Genomic DNA, 22488 nt, shown 5'->3' on the forward strand with positions numbered 1-22488 from the left:
ATTAAACGGGGCCAGGAAGATAGCAATCTGATTCATGCCCATCTCTCACACTATCTTCCTGGTTCACCACCCTGATCGGCCTGCATGGCGAGCTGGTAAGATTGCACCCTCTTTGTTTTCATATTTTTCTCAATGTGCTTTGATCCATGGCTTTATTTAGGTTTTTTTGTTTTAAGCGATTCATGTGCTGTGAAGTTCATCGCAAGGGTGTGAAAGGTTCTTTATAGCGTAGATGCAAATTCCTTTCCCCCCTTCCCTCACACACTCCTGACATACTCTCTTCCACCTTCTTCCGTTGGGAAAAAGTTTGAGGTCACATCCCAACCGACTCAAGAACAGCTTTTTCCAAGCCTACGGCGGCACGGTAGCACAGTGGTTAGCACTGCTGCTTCACAGCTCCAGGGACCTGGGTTCAATTCTTGGCTTGGGTCACTGTCTGTGTGGTGTTTGCACATTCTCCTCATGTCTGCATGGGTTTCCTCTGGGTGCTCCAGTTTCCTCCCACAGTCCAAAGATGTGTGGGTTAGGTTGATTGGCCCTGCTAACGTAGTCCCTTATTGTCCTGAGATGCGTAGGTTAGAGGGATTATGTAGGGATAAGGGGGTAGGGCCTGGGTGGGATTGTGGTCAGTGCAGACTCAATGGGCCAAATGACCTCTTTCTGCACTGTAGGGCTTCTGTGATTCTTCCCTGCTGCCATCAGACTTTTGAATGGACCTACCTTGTGCTAGGTTGATTTTTATCTACACCCTAGTTATGACTGTAACACTATATTTTGCAGTCTCTCCTTTCATTCTCTATGAATGGTATGCTTTTCTGTGTAGCACATAGGAAACAATACTTTTCATGTATACTAATTCATATATAGTGCGCAAGAAACAATACTGTTAGCAGTATAATAATACATGTGACAGTAAATCAAATCAAATCAAATATTCTCCTCCAGAAGTCATGGCTGCTGGTTTTCCTGCTTTCTTTTGATTTTTGATTTTGCTTTTTCCTTTGTTTCTTGTTACTGTCTTGCATCTGCATGAGTGAATTAAAGTCATCAGTTGGCCTTCCTTATCTGGTGGCAATCTTGTGATTGTAGCTTTCTCAATTTCTCACTCGCTCTACCTTTGCAACAACAGCAAGTTGCATTGATATAGCAAAGGAACAACACAGAGCAAAGGGGAAAGCAGGGTAAAGGCATCAGCATTGAATATATGCTTTAAGGAGGCTATTTTGGAGAGGACAATGGTGAGAAGGAAAGTTCCAACGGGTTGACCAACTGGAAAATTTTGGCCCAATTTTAACTCTTTTTTTAAGTGAGCGGGTTTTGAATTGGCTAAAATTGGACACAGAAATTATCTCCAATGATGGGGCAGAAGATGCAGAATGGAAAAGCTGGGATACGCAGCTGGAGAAAGTAATGTGGAACAAGATCATGGAAAGATCTGTAAATGAGAGCAATGGATACATTAGAGGGCAGGGGACAGAGGGGCTTGGTGCTGGGAGTGATATGCACCCAAGAAGGCATGAGAGAATAAGCGTTATGGAGTGGAAGTTGAAGTTCGAGAAGGGTGGGTGTTGGGACATCAGTAATGAGACTATTTGAGAAATCGAAGGAATGGAAGTGTGGTTTAGGACTCTGACAGCAGAAGGCAACATCTTGGCCCAAGTAAATAACGACCTGAAGGTGAAGAACTGCATTTTGACAAGAGTTGGGTGGTATAATGCTGACTAAAAGGTAAAGTGATAAAGTTGGAGCCAGTCGCAAGCAGGTGCTGACATCAACCAGAGAGGGTTCTTCAGTCTTTGTGAGCTTCTTTGCTTATTTACTAATTAAACCATTATTTATTTCTATCTATCACTCCCTTGTTCTTTGCCATAAAAAGACAAAACATTCAAAATTACAGGTGGGTGGGCTGTATGCTCCAGGTTGGTTATCTTTCCTTGGACTCTTTAACATAGAAACATAGAAGATAGGAGCAAGTGGAGGCCATTCGGCCCTTTGAGTCTGCTCTGCAATTCATCATGATCATGGCTGATCATCCAACTCAATAGCCTAATCCTGCTTTCTCCCCATAACCTTTTATTCCATTCACCACCAACCACCGCCCCCCCCAACCGCCCCCCCCCCCAACCCCCCCCCCCCACCGCCCCCCCCCCCCAGCAGTAACGAGTTCCACACCTTCAACACTCTTTGAATAAAGAAGTTTCTTCTGAATTCCCTGTTGGATTTCTTAGTGGATATCTTCTATTGCTTGCCTCTAGTTATAATCTGCACCACAAGAGTAAACATTCTTTCTGTATTTACTGTATCAAAATCTTTAGCAATTTTAAAAACCTTCCTGCATCTAGCCTATCTAGTCCTGTTAGAATTTTGTAAGTCTCTATGTGATTCCCCCTCATTCGACAGAACTCCAGCAAAAACAATCCTAACCTAGTCAATCTCTCCTCATACATCAGACCCGCCATCCCCAGAATCAGCGTGGTAAACCTTCACTGCGCTCCTTTGAGAGCAAGAACATCCTTCCTCAAAAAAAGAGATCAAACGGCACACAATATTCTAGGTGTGGCCTCACCAAGGCCCTGTATAGTTGCAACAACACATCCCTGCTCTTGTACTTGAAACCTCTTGAGAGTTTTATAAAGCCCTCAGAGAGACTCATGAAATTTCTGAGTTGACGTGAGTTGTAAAGAGAACATAAAGGGCCCTCTTGATGTGTAGGAAGGGAGAGAGATAGTGAGTTCAAAGATTCACAACTGGGACATGACTGCATGCAATCAGGTGGCATCACAGCAGAAGCTGGTTCTGTTTCAGATTCCATCAGCATTGCCTGAAGTATGAATTGTTAAGATATGCTTTGAGGGATAGAAAAGATCCAACAGCCACATATTAAAAGGAGCAGCAAGTTCTTCCACTTACTTACCGAGTACTCACTGCTCAACCAACTTTAAGAACTGTCACAAAACCAGGTTAAAGCCCAGTAGATTTATTTGGAATCACAAGCTTTTGGAAAGCTGTTCCTTCAGCGAGTGAGTGGCCCATTCACCTGATGAAGGGACAATGCTCCAAAAGCTTGTGATTCCAAATAAACTTGTTGGAGTTTAACCTGGTTTTGTGAGACTTCTTACTGTGCCCACCCCAGTCCAATGCCGATATCTCCATATCATGGCAAACCAACTTGACTCAAACAAACATCTTATCGTGCACCTGATCTGCCTACTGTGGATCTTGTGGTGGACAACTTGACTACCACATTTACCCCTGCAACAAATAGCCTAACAGCAGGAGGGACATTGAGAAGGACATCAAATCCAGCTTCAGCTAGGTGTTGGTGGATCGTTGGCCCGTTGTGAAACATGATTAAAATTATCAGAGAAATTCAAGCACAATATATAACAGACATCTGATCTGTTATTGCCTGGGGTTCATGTCCTTGTCAAAGCTGAGATAGCCGAAAGCTGTGACAGAGCAGTATATAAATTTAAATTAATGAACATCTTTAGAAATGTTTAAGTTATAGTTGTGGGCATCATGAAATTTATCCTGTCATTTGTGCAATTTATCTTCCAGCTTTAAAACTAGATGGAGTAAATATTCGCGGCTATTTTGCTTGGGCCTTGAGAGATATCGACAAACCAAACTATGGCTTCTACACTTCAAATCGAGCAGCTAAACTCTCTGTTGAATATTACAGGAGAATTGTGGACAATGGCGGATTCCCTATATCAGAAAACACCAGTGCAAAATGTTATCAAGATTTATATTCTTCCACGGAATGTAATCCTTTGTATTTAAGAAAACAATTACTAATTTTTGCATTGTGTACTTTAAGTGTTTTTACAGCAACTATGTTTATAATTATTTATTATTCTACAAAAAGATGCAGAAAATATAAGTGAAGTGTGTATAGAGAAATTGTTGTGAGAAAGGTGGTCATTTATAATGTAATGAGAGTGATGTTTAAAGTTGTTCTGTCTGGTTGCTATCCCAGCATTAGCTTCTGGTTCTAATTTTCCTTTCCTTTCTGAAAATAACATTTTCCAGCCGTGTCCTGAAGGCAGTGGCTCAATTTTTCACCCATTTATTACTTAACATAACTGAGTCTAGACAGTGAGTGCGTATTTGACTGCGGAGGAATATCAGTTGGTCCCAATCTTGTCTTTGCCCTTCAGTCACACATACTAGGTGATTATGTTTTCTTTGCGTTTAGTGTTGGGAACTGGCAAGCCATTTTACCTCCTCCCTGGTATTTATTTTTATCAAAGCCAATAAAAATTGGGGAAGACGTAGCACGACCTGTTGCCAAAACAATATTTTTGCCACTGTTACATCAAGTCAAAATGTACTCATACACTCAACATTACATAGGGGTCAGGGGAAGTATGCCTTCTTCCTTAGACAAGGCCAGATGTAACATCTAAATGAGCAACCTATTTAAAACTAGCTAACTCAGGATAGAGACCAGATGTGAATCTATCCTAATCTGCATGGTCCAGTGCTACACGTGGCAATGAATTGAACCAATGACAAACCACTCTTCTATTTGAGTTGAAGTGTGAATCAAATTTCAAGCATAGTATGGAACCACCCGAACAGATCAGGAGCATCGTTGTCAAAAAGTGACACTATTACAATTTTAAAGTTACATCCATCTGCAGTGCCTTGCATGGAGCAGATAGCTGAAATCTAGTAGAATATCCATCTCATGGCTTCACTTTTTATATCTCATCGAAATGAATGGGGCTGCCAATCAGGGTGGTCCCAAATTTTCAACAGGCATAACGCGGTGAGTAAAGTTGTGCATCGAGAGCACTAAAGACAATTTGTCTCTTAGTTTATTTCAAGGAAACAATGGATTAAGAAATCCTGGGAAGCTCGCTCTGCAAAAGTGTGGAGGAGCAGCTCTCTCGATTTCCTATGAAGCTTACCATAGATCCCAATCCAAGTAATGAGATTATTGCCCTAATCATAATGGGGCAGGCCACCAGCACCTGTACAGGATCAGCAACATTCACCACTGATCTTTGGACAGGAGGGCTGTCCAAAGCAAATAGAAAGTGTTGCCGTCAGTGGAAAGGTCACAAACCAAAAGACCAAAAGGTAATAGAACCAAAGAAGACATGAGGAAAATCAATTTTACACAGAATATGGTTAGGATTTGGAATGCATTGCTTCAGAGTATGGTGGAAGCAGATTCAGTGATGGTTTTTCAAAGGGATTTGGATAATTATCTGAAGAAACATTTGTTGGATTATGGGCAAAAGGCAGGGGGTGGCCAAGGATGAGTGGTGCTTGCAGAAGGCCAACACAGACATAGGCAGGATGAATGACCTCCTTTGGTGCCATAATCATTTGATGATTCTCTAATCCTTTATTATATTAACCATCAAATATACAGAAAGACCACCCATTCGTACAGTACATCAGTGCACGACCATGTTGGTCTGTAGGATGAAGAATCAAGTTATTCCTTCCACAGTTTCTCATCTGATCAATCCCTATAGTGGGCAGGCTGCCAAAGACAAGAATTGACTGATTGGGGACAGAAAAGAATGAAAGTCAGCCTTGTTCAGAGTTTGGTGCATTCTGGTAGTTAGGGAGGTTCGCAAGTTGTTCAATTGTTTCTCATCTGGTGTTTGACAATGATATGCTGTGCCAGTATATATCAGACAGAAAGTCAAGACATAAAGCAGATATCAGGAATTTACTGGAAAATATATGTTGTCATTTGAAAGACTAGAGCCATTTGGAAGCTTCTTCTCAAAAATGTTAAAACTTCTAGCTCTAGACAAATCATTTCTTCTGCTTGCAGCCATTTGCTTGTTTATAGCAATGTTGATAACTATAGTATTGTTTAGTTTAACTATCCATCTCTTTACAAAAATGAGTCTTATTGAATTTGCCAATCATCTCATTTTCAGGATTGACCACAGGATAATTTGATTTTTATTCTAGGGTGTCCTGAAAAAAAAATGTAAAAGACATTTGCAAACAAACTGATATTTGTACTTTAGCATCCTTATATCCAACTGTGTGCATATCCCTAATAAACATACATCCAAAAGAAATGCATTATCATTTGAAGAAATAGAGAAACAGACACAGGCAGCTCTCAAAACGTCTGGAAATCAGGCAGAGCTTAAAGAGCCTGACTTAGCTATGTATCATTCTAAACAGAAAAAAGTGTTGAAAATATATTTTTCAATGTGTATATTTGAGTGTTAATATACAGTTTAGTTATTGTTCATTGTAATGAGGAGTCTGCTATTTATAAATAAAGCATGAAGAATTTTTTTCTTTGTAAAAGTTGCATGTGATAATATTTAATTACAGAGAAGTACTCAATTAAAAAAGTGTAGCAACAGCCATTGCCATCTGTTCTAGTTTATTTAAATTGGTTATCAAAATTGCTAATTGATGTGACTTACAATTGTCCTAAGTATTCAATATGGCTCTGGATATCATGGGTTCATTTAAGAACATAAGAAATAGGAGCAGGAGCAGGCCATCTAGCCCTTCGAACCTGCCCCACCATTCAATAAGATCATAGTTGATCTGAAGTGGATCAGTTTCACCTTCCCGCTTTCTCCCCATAACCCTTAATTCCCTTGTCTATCAAAAACCTATCTACCTGTGACTTAAATATATTTAGCGAGGTAGCCTCCACCACTTCAATGGGCAGAGAATTCCAGAGATTCACCACCCTTTGAGTGAAGAAGTTCCTCCTCAACTCCGATTTAACTGCACCCCCCCCCCACCCCCGGTTATCTTGAGGCTGTGCCCTCTAGTCCTACTATCCTTTCTAAGTGGGAAGAATCTCTCCACCTCTACCCTATCCATCCCCTTCATTATCTTATACATCTCTAAGATTTCCCCCCTCATCCTTCTAAACTCTGAGTTTTAAAATTTAAAATGAATTTAAAACTCAAATGGCCCAATTTTGTCTTTTAATGTTGATTACCACCAGAATCTCTGGACATTTGCGTTGCAACAGCCTAAAACTTGTCATAGCCAACCCTCCACCCTCAGGAGAGGCAGATGCTGATGTAGGCTGGAAGTACAGCAAAACAATAATACTTCACTGGTCTCCAATCCTGTAAACTTGGAATATTTAAGTTATGATGCAAGAATGGGGGAATATTCTGATTTTATTTGTAAAAAATTATTAATTGAAATCACTTTTATAACGACATTGCAAATAGAGAGAGAAAGGCAATTTAAGAACCATTTTAGCAAGCAGTTCTGAAAATACTCATATCAGGGTGAACTTGAAGGCATTGGACACAGGGCAGCATTGGGTAGCTTACAAAAACATCAAGTTTGCATTGGTACTTTTCTTTCTTAGAAGTTTTTTTTAAAAGAAGTGTCACAAGTAGGCTTACATTAACATTGCAATGAAAATCCCCCATTGGCCACACTCCGACACCTGTTCAACACATACACTGAGGGAGAATTTAACATGACCAATGCATCAAACCAGCACATTTTTCTGCTTGTGGGAGAAAACTGGAGTGGCCTGGAGGAAACCCATGCAAACATGGGGAGAACGTGCAGACTCTGCACAGACAATGACTCAAACCCTGAATTGAACCCAGGTCCCTGGTGCTGTGAGGCAGCAGTGCTCACTTGTGTGCCACCAGTTAATCTCACAGGGTATTCTGGCACCTGTTCCAAGTACACCAAGGAACAGTTTAGCATGGCCAACGCACCAGCACGTCTTTCAGGAAGCGGGAGAAAAGTGGAGCACCCAGAGGAAACCGACAGTGAGCCAAGCTAGGAAGCGAACCCCGGTCCTTGGCGCTATGAGGCAGCAGTGTTAACCATTGTCCCATCATGCTGAGTCTAATCCTCATTTCCTGTTTGCTTCCCATGACTTCAGTTCTCTTTTTGAAGCAACTATTACATTTTAAAAATAATTTAAAAGCATTGTTTCAACAATCTTTTGTAGAACTTCAGTCTAATAAGATTAGAAGAAAGATTATTGCAGTCTGGAAACTTTAGAAATTGATTTAGACCCTTAAATGAAACTTTTTAAAATGGTTCTGATTAGAACATAAAGTGATTAGGTATTTATTGATAGAGAGACTTCATGCAGGGTTTGCAGCTCTAAGCTGCCTTAGAGCATCAATCCCAGCTACTCCAATCTTTACAGGACTAGAGGGCACAGATTCAAGATAAGGAGGTGGCGGGGGGGGGGGGGGGGGGGGGGGGGGTCAGTTTAGAACAAAGTTGAGGATGAACTTCTTCACGCAAAGGGTGGTGAATCTCTGGAATTCTCTGCCCGTTGAAGTGGTGGAAGCTACCTCGCTAAATGTATTTAAGACATGGGTAGATAGGTTTTTGGTAGGCAAGGGGATTAAGGGTTATGGGGAGAAAGTGGGAAAGTGGAACTGAGCCACTTCAGATCAGCCATGATCTTATTGAATGGCGGGGCAGGCTCAAAGGCCTACTCCTGCTCCTATGTTCTTATACTTACAATGTGGCTTCCAGATGTATTCTGCCCCAAGTGAGGATTCCACCCTATGGGTGGATCACTCACCCTCTGTTCCCATTGGTCCCTCAAGTCAGGTAACCCTCTACAGCTGTACTATCTTGAGACAAATATCACAATAACACTTTGCATGCAGGAATGAATGCTGCAATATCTGAAGTGCCATTGGGATGAGATGTTGAATCAAGTCCATCTGTCCTTTTCCAAGTGTGTGAAAGATCCCACAGCTTTTTAGGAACAAAAAAAAAGAGATTGCCGTCATGACCTGGGCAATATTTATGCCTAGGCAGCATCACCAAAGCAGACCATGTCATTTATTTCAATGCTGTTTGAGGCCCAATGTTGTGTGCAAAATGCCTGTCACATTTCCTACATTGTAATAGCAACTATATTTCAAAAGTATCATTGGTTGGCAAGCACTTTGGGATCCCTGAGGTTGTGAAACATGCCATAAATGCAAGTCATACCTTCAATGTTCATACCAGGGTTTTTTTCTCTTTGCTCTTTTTTCAGGAGGTAGTTTTGGGTGGTATGATAGGAAGAAGAGCCACCACTGATAGCTGACTGTATTTAGGTAGGTATTGTAGGAAAAATATGGCCAGTGATCCACTTCTCATCTCCTCTCCTAGCCATTTGTCCATTCTGGATCAAATTCTTTATTTTTCACTTTCCCACTAACCCCTCCATACCACTCCTTCCTCAGCTATTAAAATATTTACTCAACACCTTTATTCTCCCTTCTTGTTTTACTGTCATCCCCCTTATATGTTCCTGTCCTATTGTTGTCCAGCTGACGATAGCTTTACCATAAAAATTAAAGTTATATTTTGCCATGCAGTAATTATGTCATTTGTAGAGTAACAAATTGTGCCTCCAAAAAGCTCATTAAGTAGCATTTCAGCATACATGTAAACAAGAAAATCTTCCATGTGAACACTAGCAAAAGCAAGAAGCTCTGATGTAATCTTTATTAGTGCATTTCATAATGAAGAAAAATAAACCTTTTGTACAAGAAAATGAAAATTTTAACCACAAATATTTTAAATGTATCAGAATTTCACACTCTAAACATTAGATAAACATATTTACAGACAACAAAAATCCAACAAATATGAGGTAAAAATATGAGGTATAAATAGTTACATCCTTAAATAAAATTCCTGGTCATACTGAATCCCAATCAGAGACATAATACTACATTGAAAATATGGTCCAAGTATAACCATTTGACTCATGCACATATAAAGTGACTACACGCATCAAGGATATGACTGGCGATTAAGTATCTGGCACTGACATAGCAATTTTTCACTATTGTTTGAGTAATTGCACCTCATACATTGCATATGAAAATAATACTGTGAAAATTATAATGTGCTTTAAACATGCCCACCCAGTATAATAATTGAGTATAATGAAGACTATATTCTCTGCAGAAAAGTTTTAACAAGTTTCCAGTAAAAATTCCTGCTTATTTGCTAATTTTGAGCAATAAATTACCGAAATGCACAATTGCTTTTTAAATATATATTTGCATGTTGGCAGGAGGGAGGTTCCAAAGATGTGGCAAAACAATCTGCTCTATCTATACATGCACATTATTTTCAACTCTGTTGATTTTCTTAACTATTTCCATTATGGGTATAGTCAAGCCACAACTGTGTCAAAGCAAATCTGACCTCACCAAGAGGTCATTGTAAAATTGGCTTCATTGTGCAAACACCCAGCTCGCATTAGCAAAATAGACTTTAAAATTCTGTGGCAAGATTTGGAATCCAAGAGCCAGGAATAATCAGCCAGGCATCATAGCTGAATGTTAAAGGTTCACAATATAGATACAGAATATATATATATTTATACTTATTATATATCTTTATTATCTACATATATATATAGAAATGCAAGATGCTTCTCAGAAGCATTTATTCCTTGGACTGTGCAAAGCACAGGTTAAAGTTCTCTGGAGATTTATGGATCGCAGCTTTTTTATACATGCCCCAATATAATTATCTGGACTCTGTGTTCACTGAGTTTACGTGGATAAATTAAAAATGTTGAAACAGTGACTTTCTGAACAGCTCCAGGTGCATGATCTAATTCAAATCGATCCAGCAATGAGCAGATGATTGCAATATTATTCAAGTCTGCCGTGGATGATGCAGGTCAACACCACTGTATCCACAACCTAGAGAAACACAGTGTCATGGTGACCTTTAAGCAGAGATATACTCAACACAAGAATTTTCTAACTATCTTTGCTAGCAAGGAAGCTATTCACCCCTACAGTGAACATTTGACTGCCCTTCTGCCCATTTATATTTCTGCCTCGAGCAATCAGCCTTCCCATTCCCTCAATAAATGCACCCCTTCCAATACAGGCTCTTCTCAGCTTTAGATTTTGGTTTCAGGACCTTCTGCGTTTATAGGTTGAAATGAGTTTCTGATTCTCCCAGCATCTGCTGCACAGAGGTACCCAAAGGCTTTGTTGTACCATTCTGGAGTGCGACCCCTGAGGGCAGGAACACAAGAATTTGGATATTAGTGTGATGCATTCCCAGAGATTCAGGCAAGCAGCTGCAAATATCTGAGAATAAAACAGTACCAGCCTGCAGTTACTTTCTGAATTAACAGCATTGGCACCCAGCCATGTCAATAGAGCACAAGTAACTAATACACATTACGCAGCAGGATACCTCCATCAGCTTAAGGGAAAACAACAATTTAATTTCAAAAGATTTGTGCTTTTTTTTAAAAACCACAAAAGCATCTGTGCTGTTTAACATGCCATTGAGAAAGCACAAGGCTTGAATAAAGAAAATAAAAATTGAACATGCTGGAAATGCACAAATCTGTCTGTACATAATAAAGAATGACGGATTCCCATCTTGGGTATATTTCATCCCTAAGTTTGATTGAAGAGTACGACCTGAAATGCTGACCTATTTTCTTTTATCAGGTGTTGATTCATTAGGTGTATGTTTCCAGAAATCTGTTTTTAGTTGACTTAGACAGCAATGCTACATTCAATAACAGATGGTTGATGGTTACAAAGCAGTAATTCAATTGGGCAAGACAATGACATCATCAATCAGTAGAGGGAGGTTTGAACAGTTTACATATCAGCAGAATTTCAAAACTGAAAGTGCTTTGAAACTCACTGCCTGATGTGTTTTCTTGTATTCCTGAATGAACAAGCTCAGTATGAGGGTTTTGTGATGGAGATGAAATCCTAATAAAATGACAGCGAGATTGGATCTAGTATGGCTTACGCATCAGATTCGACATATACCTCACTTTCTTATTATAGTGGCATTTATGGCTCAGTTGGTTGCACACACCTCTGGTTCAAGTCCCACTCTAGGCTGACATGCTAGTGCAGTACTGAGGGAATGCCACACTGCTGCAGCTGCATCTTTCAGAGTCTCTCAAGTGTTTAAAGTTTATTTTTAAGTGTCACAAATAGACTTACATTAACACCACAATGAAATTAGTGAAAATTCCCTAGTTGCTACACTCTGGCACTGTTCTGGTACACTGAGGGAGAATTTAACATGGCCAATGCACCTAACCAGCATGTCTTTTGGACTGTGGAAGGAAACTGGAGCACCCGGAAGGAAACTGGAGCACCCAGAAGAAACCCATACAGACATGGGGAGAATGTGCAGACTGTGTAGAAGATCTCAGAGCATTATTTTGAATAAGAGCCTCATTTGGCCAAAGGCTGTCTGAATAAGACGGCCATAAATATCTTTTGCTAATATGTTCTAAACTTTAAAGATAGGACTGTTGAGGTGGTGGTCAGGTATATTTTCCCTCACCACCTGCTGCAAACCCAGTGAGCAGCTACGTCCTTTAAGACTTGGCCAACTCAGTTGGTAGTAATGTGACTGAGCCACTCTTGGTGACGGACATTGAAATACTCCATCCAGAATGCATTTTGTGCCTTTAGCATCCTCAGTATTTCCTCAAGCGGCATCCAGCAGTGCAGAGGAGAATGATACATGGTAATCAGCAGGTGGTTTCCTTGCCCATATTTGACCTGATGCCAAGACATTTCGTGGGGTCCAGAGTCAATGTTGAGAATTCCCAGAACAATTTCCTCCCTAATCAGCCCCACTCTTTACTTTTTCTTTTCTATTTATATACTCAGACAAATTTTGCGTTCCCTTTTATATTAGCTACTAATCTTTCCACATGATTTCTCTTTGCTTCTCATTTGCTTTTTTACTCGTCTTCTGAACCTTTTAATCAGTCTGGTTCATGGTTGTGTTGTCCACCTGACAGTTGTAATAAGCACACTTTCTTCTTAATCTCTACCCCTTTTGTCATCCAGGGAACTCTGGATTTGTTTAATTTTTTTTCCCCTCTATACTCCATCTGTACCTATCTCATCTCTAAAGACATTTCATTGTTCAAATATCATTTTGCCTGCCAACATTCGATTCCAACTGATCCGTTTGATGCATTCTTACCACACAGAAGTTGGTTTTCCTCCAGTTAACTACTTATACACTGGATTGTTCTTTGTCTTTTTCCATAACCAACCTAGTCATTATGATACAATGATCACTATTCCTATACCATCACTATACAATGCTCACCCCATTCCTGAGAACTGGTTGAGCAGTATCCCCATTATTCCTTGCCTCTCTGCCCTTTGTTCTACTGTCTGTCTATATTTGAGTACTTAAAGGCCCACATGATAACTACTCCATAATTCTTGCAGTTCTAATTTCCTTGCAAATTTGTTCCTCTACATCTTTCCCACTAGATGCTGGCCTATGGACCACACTGACATTTTTGTTCCTTAGCTTTAGCCAATCAGACTTGATCATTGACCTATGTGGAAAATTCTTCCTTGCCAGCACTGCAATGTTTCCCTTAAAATCAATTAGGTCTATGAAATAATGAGGGATATTAATCAGCTAGATAGTCAATATCTTTCCCCAATGATAGGGCAGTCTAAAACCAGAGAGCATAAAAAGCATTTAGAGTTACATGGGCAAGATGGGTACAGAGGGATATGGGCCAAATGTGGACAATTGGGGATTAGTTTAGGGATTTTAAAAAAAAAGGGGGCAGCATGGACCAGTTGGGTTGAAGGGCCTGTTTCCATGCTGTACACCTCCAATGTCTCTAATACAGCCAATCTTCCCCCTTTCATTCATTTCCTATCTTTTTTGAACACCTTGGGGGCAATTCTCCCCAAAAAAATTAAGTGTTGAATTCACAAAAACCAGAGAAAAGCACGCTGGTTTCTTCAGCAATATTTTCAAAATGAACCTTCCACACTCAGTGCACCAGCATAAATAACTGAAAAGCTGTGGGTGGGGCCTACTCCTGCCTGGGAGACTGGCAGCATAGCACTAAGATGGCCACTGCACATGCGCCAATCTGTCAGCACTGAGATCAGCACATGCACGTTGGCTCCTGATCACTGGCAAGCCCCACAATTCTGCATCACCAGCCTTGCAACCCATCCCCTGTGGCCTGAACATCAGCCACCCCCCATGTCCTGCTCAACTCTCCCCTCCTGGATACCCTGCCGCACATCCTCCCCACCCAATCCTCTTCCCCTTCCCTGCAGTGCTGACCCACCGCTTGCAACCCCGACCTCCTCAGTATGCTGCTCCCTCCAATGCCCCTCAATTGCTGGCCTCCTTCTCTCTCCCTTTTTTGAATGGCCTGAAAGCATGGGCAGCCTATCGTTCCCTGCTACTTTCTCCATGACTAAGCCTCAGCCAACTAAAGTTGATTTTAAACCAAATCGGCACCCATTTTCTCCTGTTGTATAACCTGTGTGGTGTTTGAAATTTGGTACTCTTGCATTTATCCTGGTGAGTGCGCAATGCAAAAACGTCTCTCTTCAGCAATATTCAAATGCTTATTTTCATCTATTTCCAAAAGAGATTGGGACATTCTTTAAGAACAAAGCTGTCCAAGGCTTTTCTCCCCTTTTGTTTCTAGAAGCAGATACTAAAATTGTAAAAAGCTGATTAACAGAAGAGCTCCACAAGTACAATAACTCACTTACCTTAGATCAGCTCTGCTTATGTGGGTCATTCTGGATTTCCCAGAACCACATGGTTCAATCAGAAACTGACTATCAATGACCATGGCTCGGACTCCACCCACCAGAGGTGCATCATCATGTTCAATGGAAATGGCCACTAGTGCACATGTTCCCTTTGGCAAATCTGTTCTCCATGTTCTGAAAGGGAGACAGACAAAAACAGTTATTTTATCTTGAGTTTACAAGAGAAAAAATAGAAAGATATTCATACCAAATGTCCAATAGGTGTAGAACTTCGCCAATATCAGGTGAGACTCGATCATAAAAGGAACAATTTAAATCAATTACATGGAAATTAAATCTAACGTTCGGTTTGGGTCACTATGTGTGGAATTTGCACAGTTTCCCAGTGTCTGCGTGAGTTTCCTCCAGGTGCTCCAGTTTCCTCCCACGCCCAAAGTTGGCCATGCTAATTTGCCTCCTAGGGCCTAGGGGGAATTGTTGTCAGTGCAGACTCAATGGACCAAATGGCCTCCTCCTGCACTGCAGGGATTCTATGAATGTGAGATTCAAGAAAATCACAAGTGTTTTATTTTAAATTAATATTCAATGGAATAACATATCAGTAACACATTTGTCAGAAGAATTATCACAATGCTGTGATACATTTCATGCACCGATGTGTGACGATGTAATTCAAACAAACTAATTCTTCTGTAGATTGCCAATGCAAATTAAAATCATAGAATTTTAATGACTGACGATGATGCAAGCATTCCATATTATTGGATCATTTGCAGTTTAGGAAACTTGGGCCACATTTAATCCTCACTGAATGCACAACCCAAACTTTACAAATCTGCACTGACTGATCAGCTGAAAATTTTCATGGTGTTGGACTAACTGGTTTATAATCCCCTGCTTTCTCTCACCTTTCTTAAATAACAGAATAGTACATACAATTTTACAAATTAAATATAGGTAAGATATTATAACAAATATAGGCATTGGCAATATTCTCACCTACTTTCCTTCAAATCTTGTGAAAGTCATCTGCATTTTGGGAATTTATCGCTTTATGACTCTTACATTTTGACACCATGCCCTAGGGAGGATGTACTGAAAAGGTGCAGTGCTGATCTACCAGAATAATATCTGGACTCCAAGAGTTAAATTAGAAGGACAGTAGAATTCCCCTGTGAGTTAGATGATTAAGGGGTAGTTTGATCAAGTGTGAGGTATTAAAGGAAACAATTAGAGTAAACAAATAGAAATTATAGAACTGGGGGACACAGCTTAAAAATAGAGTCTGACCTTTCAGGAGCAAAATTAGGACAGACATATTTATATCTACTTTGCAGAAGATGAAGAAATTTTAGCAAACAACTTGCAATAAGCACTAAAACACTGGGCATTTTTAACATCACACCTGAAGCTAACATGAACCACAAGGGCTGCCAGCAGAAAAACAGTAACTCCTTCCCACATAACAAAATTCTCACTCCCTCCAAATTCTCAACTTTTACACTCTGCACATCACTCGTTGTTTTTATCCTTTGTGTTGAGTGGCATCCAAGTTACAAGTGCTCACCAAGCTTCCCCTTCTCAGTAACTGATCCTTGCTCAGCCACTTACAGCAAACAGTTAAATGGCATTGACAAGCAATTCCTTTCTGTTTTTAACAATTTAAATTTAATTTAGAACTTTAAACTAAAGATCGGCTCACTCATCTTTTACTGGATAATTCCCACTCTCAACCTTTACATACTTTCCATGACTAGTCTTGTCTCATTTCCAAAAACCATAATAAACGGGGGAAGGGTGGGATCAGGGTATTGAATATGATCAGCCACGATCATAATGAATGGCAGAGCAGGCTCAAAGGGCTGAATAGCCTATTCTTGCTTCTATTTTCTATATTATCTGGTATATGGTACATTCAAGACTCACCTTAGGGTGACAAAGTCCCTGCTGGGGTGAGGGGCCATGCTGTTCAAGACATATTGGAAAATTTCAGTCTGCTTATCCAGTGATTCTATGATTTTCCATTGCAGTAGATCATCGTCCCACAGGTGGCGCTCTCGTAGTACCCGATTTAGAACAACTGAAGGTGGTGCCTCAACTTCAACAGACACCTTCCACAATCGAAGAGGATGGCCATCACCAACCTACAAGAAAACAACAGCTTTCATAATTGGAAGCAGAACGTGGAAAAGCAAGAAACATCATTTATTCATAGGTGACTGGAATGGTTCATAATTAGCAGGTATGTGTTAATTGTGGATTTGTGGTTAGCATTCCCCACCTCCGAGTCAGATGGTTGTGTTCAAACCCCATTCTAGAAACTAGAGCATGAAAACGAGGCTGACATGCAGTATTGAAGAAGTGTTGCACTGGAAGGAGTGCCAACTTTCAGGGGAGATGTAAAAAGATCCCTGGCACTTTTAGAGGAGGGGGATTCTCCTGATGTTCTTCCATGTTTACCCCTCAGTAGATACCACTAAAACGGATTATCTGATCATCTCATAACTAGAGATGTCATAAAGGAGAGCCAATAGTTACATTGTATTTATATTTCAAATATCATTCACTAAGACACAGGATGCTTCTGGAACTGGGGAAAGTACATCAGCCTGGACTGAAGGTTGGTTAATGGACAGAAAAAAAAAGTAAGAATTTGGTTTGACAGGCTGTAACTAGTGGATTGGATCAGTGCTTGGACTTTAACTAATTACAGGCTAGATCAATGACTTAGGTGATGGGTTTGTTGAGTGTAATCAATTCAACTTTACTGATAATACAAAGTTAGGAAGGAAAATAAGCTGAAAGGAGGATGCAAAGAGGCTGTATAGGTGCATAAACAGGCTGAGTGAGAATGGTCAAAAATATGGCATTTGGAATATAACATGGAAAACAAAGAACAAAGAACAATACAGCACAGGAACAGGCCCTTTGGCCCTCCAAGCCTGCACTGATTCTGTGTTCCTAACTAGACCATCCATGATCAGTGCAGGCTTGAAATAGAAAAATTATACACTTTGGTAGGGAAAACAGAAAGCAGTATTTTTTTTAAAATGATGAGAGTGTGCAATATTGATCAGAGGGACCTGGGTGTCCTTGTACATGAAGCACAAAGTTAACATGCAGGTGCAACAAACAATTAGGAATGCAAATACAAAGTAAGCATTTATTACAAAGCCATTGGAACACAAGACTAAAGAGAACCAATCCTTGGTGCAACAGGATTGTTCTACGTGGAGAAATTAAATAGGCTGGGCCTATATCCTTAGAAATTTAAAAAAACTGAGGCATTATTCAAACAGAATATTCTTAAGCAGATTGACAAGATATCTCCCCTGGATAGGAAACGTATAAGGGTTACAATCACAGGGTAAGGGTTGTCCATTTAAGTTTTAACGTTTAAAGCTCTAAAGTAGAGCAGAGATAAATAGAAAAGGATTGTGAATCTTGGAATTTTGTAATCAGAGGGCTGTGAATGCTTAGTCATCAAGTGCATTCAAGACAGAAATCAATATATTTTTGGATAAGAAGGAAATCAAGTGTTATGGGGATAAATGCAAGGTAGTGGTGTTGAGGTACAAAAATCAGTATTTTAGTCAATGACTGAATATATTTGAAGGGCCAAAAGGCCGCTACTACTCCTACTCATCATCATCATACTGCTGTTCTTGGGATAATTTACTATATTTCATACAACATGAATACACTTCTAAAGTAATTCAGTAGCTTTAACATTGGTTGGGACAACCTAAGATTGTATAGAGTGCTGTATAAATGTCTCTTTGAAGAGACAATATCACCAAATATGGCTTCACCATGAGTCTGTCAGCAATATTTGCATTGATTCTATGTATCTCAATAAAACAAAATCAAACTAGAACACCTCATGAATCATATCAGTGAAATAAAAATGGTAGAAATATCTGAAAGATCAATCTGAAAGAAAACAGATTGTGACATTTCCACTATTGAAGGGAATACACCCAGATTATACTCTGCCCCTCCCTTTGACAGATGCTAATTAATGTGTTTGCACTTCCAGTAATTTCTCTCTCTCTGTGGTAAGATGTAGTTGATAATGATGAAAATGTTTTAGGACATCAGGAGGAAGCTGTTATTTCAATATATAGACAAAATTGTACTTGGTTATTGCACCCAAATAGCGAGTAACAGCAACGTCAAGCAAAATGAACAATGGCCAAGCACTGGGAAATTGACAGTGTAACAGAATGCCTGCACTCCTCCAGCATTAGTAAGAAAACCATTCTGCCTCTTTCACAGTTTCAAAGAGGAGTCTGCACCCAAACTATTGTTTTCTGCTATCTACACTGACTTATTGTTCATTTCCAATGTTTTCTGCATTTTGTTTACCATTATTAGTTAGGTCGTTTCTGGTGTAAATGGCATGTCTAAGTTGAAAACTTATTTGTACAGCATCCCTACACTTTCTAAGTTACTATGCTGCTACTGTGTTAGATAACTGATTGCTGTTCAGTACAGAAAGGCAATCCGCTTGCAGGCCTTTTTATTTGGCTGTTCGGAGGTGAGAGAGCAATGCAGTTGTGTGGCAGCCTTCTCTTCTCAATAGAATTGGCTTTTTCTTCATACCATCCCCTAGGAGTGCCTGACAGAAATTGGTTCTCCTACAAAGGATCATTGGACTGGACAGTGTGAGCCCACACATTACCAATCCATTCAGTGACAATTTGATCTATGCCACCAAAGCAGTAGACATTTTTGCATTTTATTTGCACTTGCAGCTGCTGCTGAAATTTTCATTCTTAATTTTTTGATGAACCATTATTCCAGTAGGCAGTGCAAAACAACCCTGTGCACAGAATAAGACAACAATAAATTGCTAATGAATATTTAGATATAATTTAAACTAGTTTTTTTTTAGTGTTTAAAAAATGTTGCCCCAAAAGGAGTATACACTTATTTTTCAATTGTTAAAATATTAACTTGAAGCACAAGTACTTATGCACAAATGTACCTTTTTGTAAGAAAGTTCAGTGTTATCAGGGCAGGGACAGGAAACCCAGCCCTTAAATTTCTCCCTGGCTTCTTTCTGGAGATTCTGGATCAGGTTCTCCAGGTAAGTTTGGTAATTTGCCCCCTCATCTTCCAGCTGCTTTCCAAGTTCCTCCAGTGTCAGTGGATGGGCATCAGATTCAATGTAAGAGTTCCGAGATTGCATCATCATATCTTGAGGAATCTGTTTTTGAAACAAGTTGATAATTGGGTAAAGTTAAGTCACAGACAATTTCTTTTGCATCCAGCAGGACATCATAATGAGTTCACTCCAACAGTCTGCACATTGCTGTGATCCAGCTGTGTCCCTCGTCTCTAAATAATAGTCCCAGTTTTTCAACTTTTATGTAACTTTAAAAGAAATGATGTGCTACCTCACATTTGTATCTACCTGTCACTGTTGGCCAATTGAAATATTTTACTACCATCTCATAGCAGCTTCCTTGGTTCTCAGAATTAATTACTTTGCTTCCTATTTTATTGTCTGCAAACATAGCTCTATTATCTAAGTTATTGCTGCACAAAGTGAACACAAATGGCTGGATCTTTTCTCAGCTTTCTTCATAATCTTTACAGTCCCTTGGTCCAATTATAACCCTCCACCTCAAAAGTATAATTTTTTTGATTTTCTTTGCTCTTAGCTCTGACAAAGGGTCATCTAAATTTGAAACATTCACTCTATTTTCTCTCCACAGATGCTGTCAGGCCTGCTGAGATTTTCCAGCATTTTCTGTTTCAATTTCCAACATCTGCAGTATTTTGCTTTTATCTTACTGGCAGCAAAACTGACTGAGCAATCCAAGAGACAGCCTCTTAATTGGCTGCCATTGTGTTCACTATCCCATCCAACCCCAATCACAGGATAGGCAAATCTGGAGCCTCAACAGGCCCCAAGATAGGCAGGCTAATGACTGTAAGGGTGTCCACATGGAAGCACCACTGCTGGCTGCACAGCATCGAATCTACACTATCCCTATTATGCAGGAGGCCATTCAGCCCATTAAGTCTCTACCAAACAATCCCACACTGGCCCTATCCCCTTGACCCCACGTATTTACCGTGCTAGTTCTCCTGGCACTAAAAGGGCAATTTAGCATAGCCAATCAACCTAACATCTTTTGACAGTGGGAGGAAACTTACACAGACACTGTGAGAACATGCAAACACCACAGTGACCCAAGCCCTGAATTGAACCCAAGTCCCTAGCACCGTGAGGCAGCAGTGCTAACCATTGTGCCACCGTGCTGTCCTGAAGTGAAGTGAATAACACTCCAGGCAAGATGGCTTCAGATGGTCACTTGCTGACTTCTGGAAGTTTGAGCAGTTTGAAAGCAAACAAAAGCCAACACCTCAAATGCCCTGGAATTAAACACTTTGCATTATATAACAATTCCAGCCAATCCAACACAACAGCTTAACAGGTGACCCCTCTGCCCCAGCTAGTAATGAAAAAAGGCAGCTGTTTGCAATTCCTAATAATTTCCAATCTGGTGCTAATGGCTTAAGCATCACCTATTTCATAACACAATTGTAGTATTTGATAACATATTATACTTTATCATTTTTAAATTGATTCTGATGGTCACACATTAGTGACACAGCAATCACCAAATGTTGTTCTCTTAAATCCCCACAGATTTACATTTCTTCAGTTAGCGTCCAAGAAACTCACCTGGAAAATTTTGTTGCATTCTATGATCATGTGGGCCAGTCCTTGTGTTGCTGCCAGGTTCTCATTCAAATCTTTTTGATCAGGTTTTCCTGTTGCATATTTCCGATGCATTACCCTATTGCAATTAAACAGGAAAAAGCTGGTTAACTGTTAATATCAAACCAAGAAGGTTAGACACACAAAAGCATGGTGTCACAGTGAAAGAGGAAGCTGTCTTTTACATTTCACCAGTTAAAATGCTTCCTGTTGTCCTGTGTTAGGTGAATTAGTTAGACATTCCTGTTGACAGGTCAATAAGTTGAAAAATCAACTTTTTTCTTCAGATGCTGCCTGACCTGCTGTGGATTTCCAACATTTTCTGCTTTTACTACTGGTTTTCCCACTTACTCACTGGAGAGCGATTCATGGGGTGGGATTTTATGGCCTTGCTCAGGCAAGACCGCACATTCCTGCCCGAGGTCAGAGATTTTGTTGTCGGACCGTCGCCTATGCTGATTCCAGAGCAAGTGAGGTGGTAGAGTTCCAGCTGTGGTATGAGGTACTGTATAGTTTTGAACTTTCTCAAGGAGGACAACACCGATTTAAATCCTGGGCCACAACATAAATTATAAACATTCTTAAAATAATTTGAAAAGTCCTCTTTTAAATTCAGGGGTTGGTACTTCTAGCAGACTAATTTACTCTGTCCAAGTAGTAAGCAAGTTGGAGAAAAACACATAACCAATGAGGAATAAATGGGTAAAACTGCCCAGAAAATTAAACATGCAAAATTTACTTCTGACCTCAAAAAGCTAATTGAATGAAAATGCCAGGATATTAATTCGCTGTCACACCTTGCATGCATGTGTCCATATATATTTGATGTTTTATGCAGAGAATAAATATACTTAAGCTCAAACAATGTAATCAGTAAAGAGGAAATTAAATTTTCAGTCAAATCCATCTGTGCTTCGTTATAAAGAAGTATTAGATCGCACTTGCACACAAAAGCAAATACCAAGAAATAAAATAGTTGGCTCAGTTTGCTTTTAGGCTCTAAATTTAGGTTTACATTGATCATAGACATATCAGATTTTAAAAATTAATGATTTCTGGGAACTGAATGATCCACAGTTACTATAAATCATTTTGTTAAAGCCAGTTTTTTTTTAAAAGTACAATGACCAAATTATCTTGAGCTCTGCTAATTAATTTGTTGTGATGAGCTTAAACAAGACCAGCTCCAACAAATTTCACATTTCTATTCAAAAATATTATGCATTCTAATAT

General features: G+C 39.8%; 2 protein-coding genes across 5 annotated transcripts in view; one reads left to right on the forward strand and one right to left on the reverse strand.

The window, feature by feature from the left end:
- Nucleotides 1-5079, forward strand: part of kl (klotho) — an 89356-nt gene extending 84277 nt beyond the window's left edge. Inside the window, exon 5 of the mRNA XM_080197454.1 lies at nt 3562-5079. Coding sequence (XP_080053580.1) covers nt 3562-3890 — 329 coding nt within the window. The 3' untranslated portion in view covers nt 3891-5079. The remainder of the gene's footprint in view (nt 1-3561) is intronic.
- Nucleotides 5080-9423: 4344 nt separating this feature from the next.
- LOC145349105 (stAR-related lipid transfer protein 13-like) overlaps nt 9424-22488 on the reverse strand; it is a 370169-nt gene continuing 357104 nt past the window's right edge. For all 4 annotated transcript variants that reach the window (XM_080197456.1, XM_080197458.1, XM_080197455.1 and 1 more), the window contains 5 exons: nt 21220-21334; nt 19510-19731; nt 16446-16663; nt 14517-14693; nt 9424-10991 (listed from right to left, as the gene is read on the reverse strand). In XM_080197456.1, coding sequence (XP_080053582.1) covers nt 10874-10991; nt 14517-14693; nt 16446-16663; nt 19510-19731; nt 21220-21334 — 850 coding nt within the window. In that variant the 3' untranslated portion in view covers nt 9424-10873. The remainder of the gene's footprint in view (nt 10992-14516; nt 14694-16445; nt 16664-19509; nt 19732-21219; nt 21335-22488) is intronic.

This window comes from Carcharhinus amblyrhynchos, chromosome 10, assembly GCF_965287045.1.
Source record: "Carcharhinus amblyrhynchos chromosome 10, sCarAmb.v2.hapA, whole genome shotgun sequence".
Taxonomy (NCBI): Eukaryota; Metazoa; Chordata; class Chondrichthyes; order Carcharhiniformes; family Carcharhinidae; genus Carcharhinus; species Carcharhinus amblyrhynchos.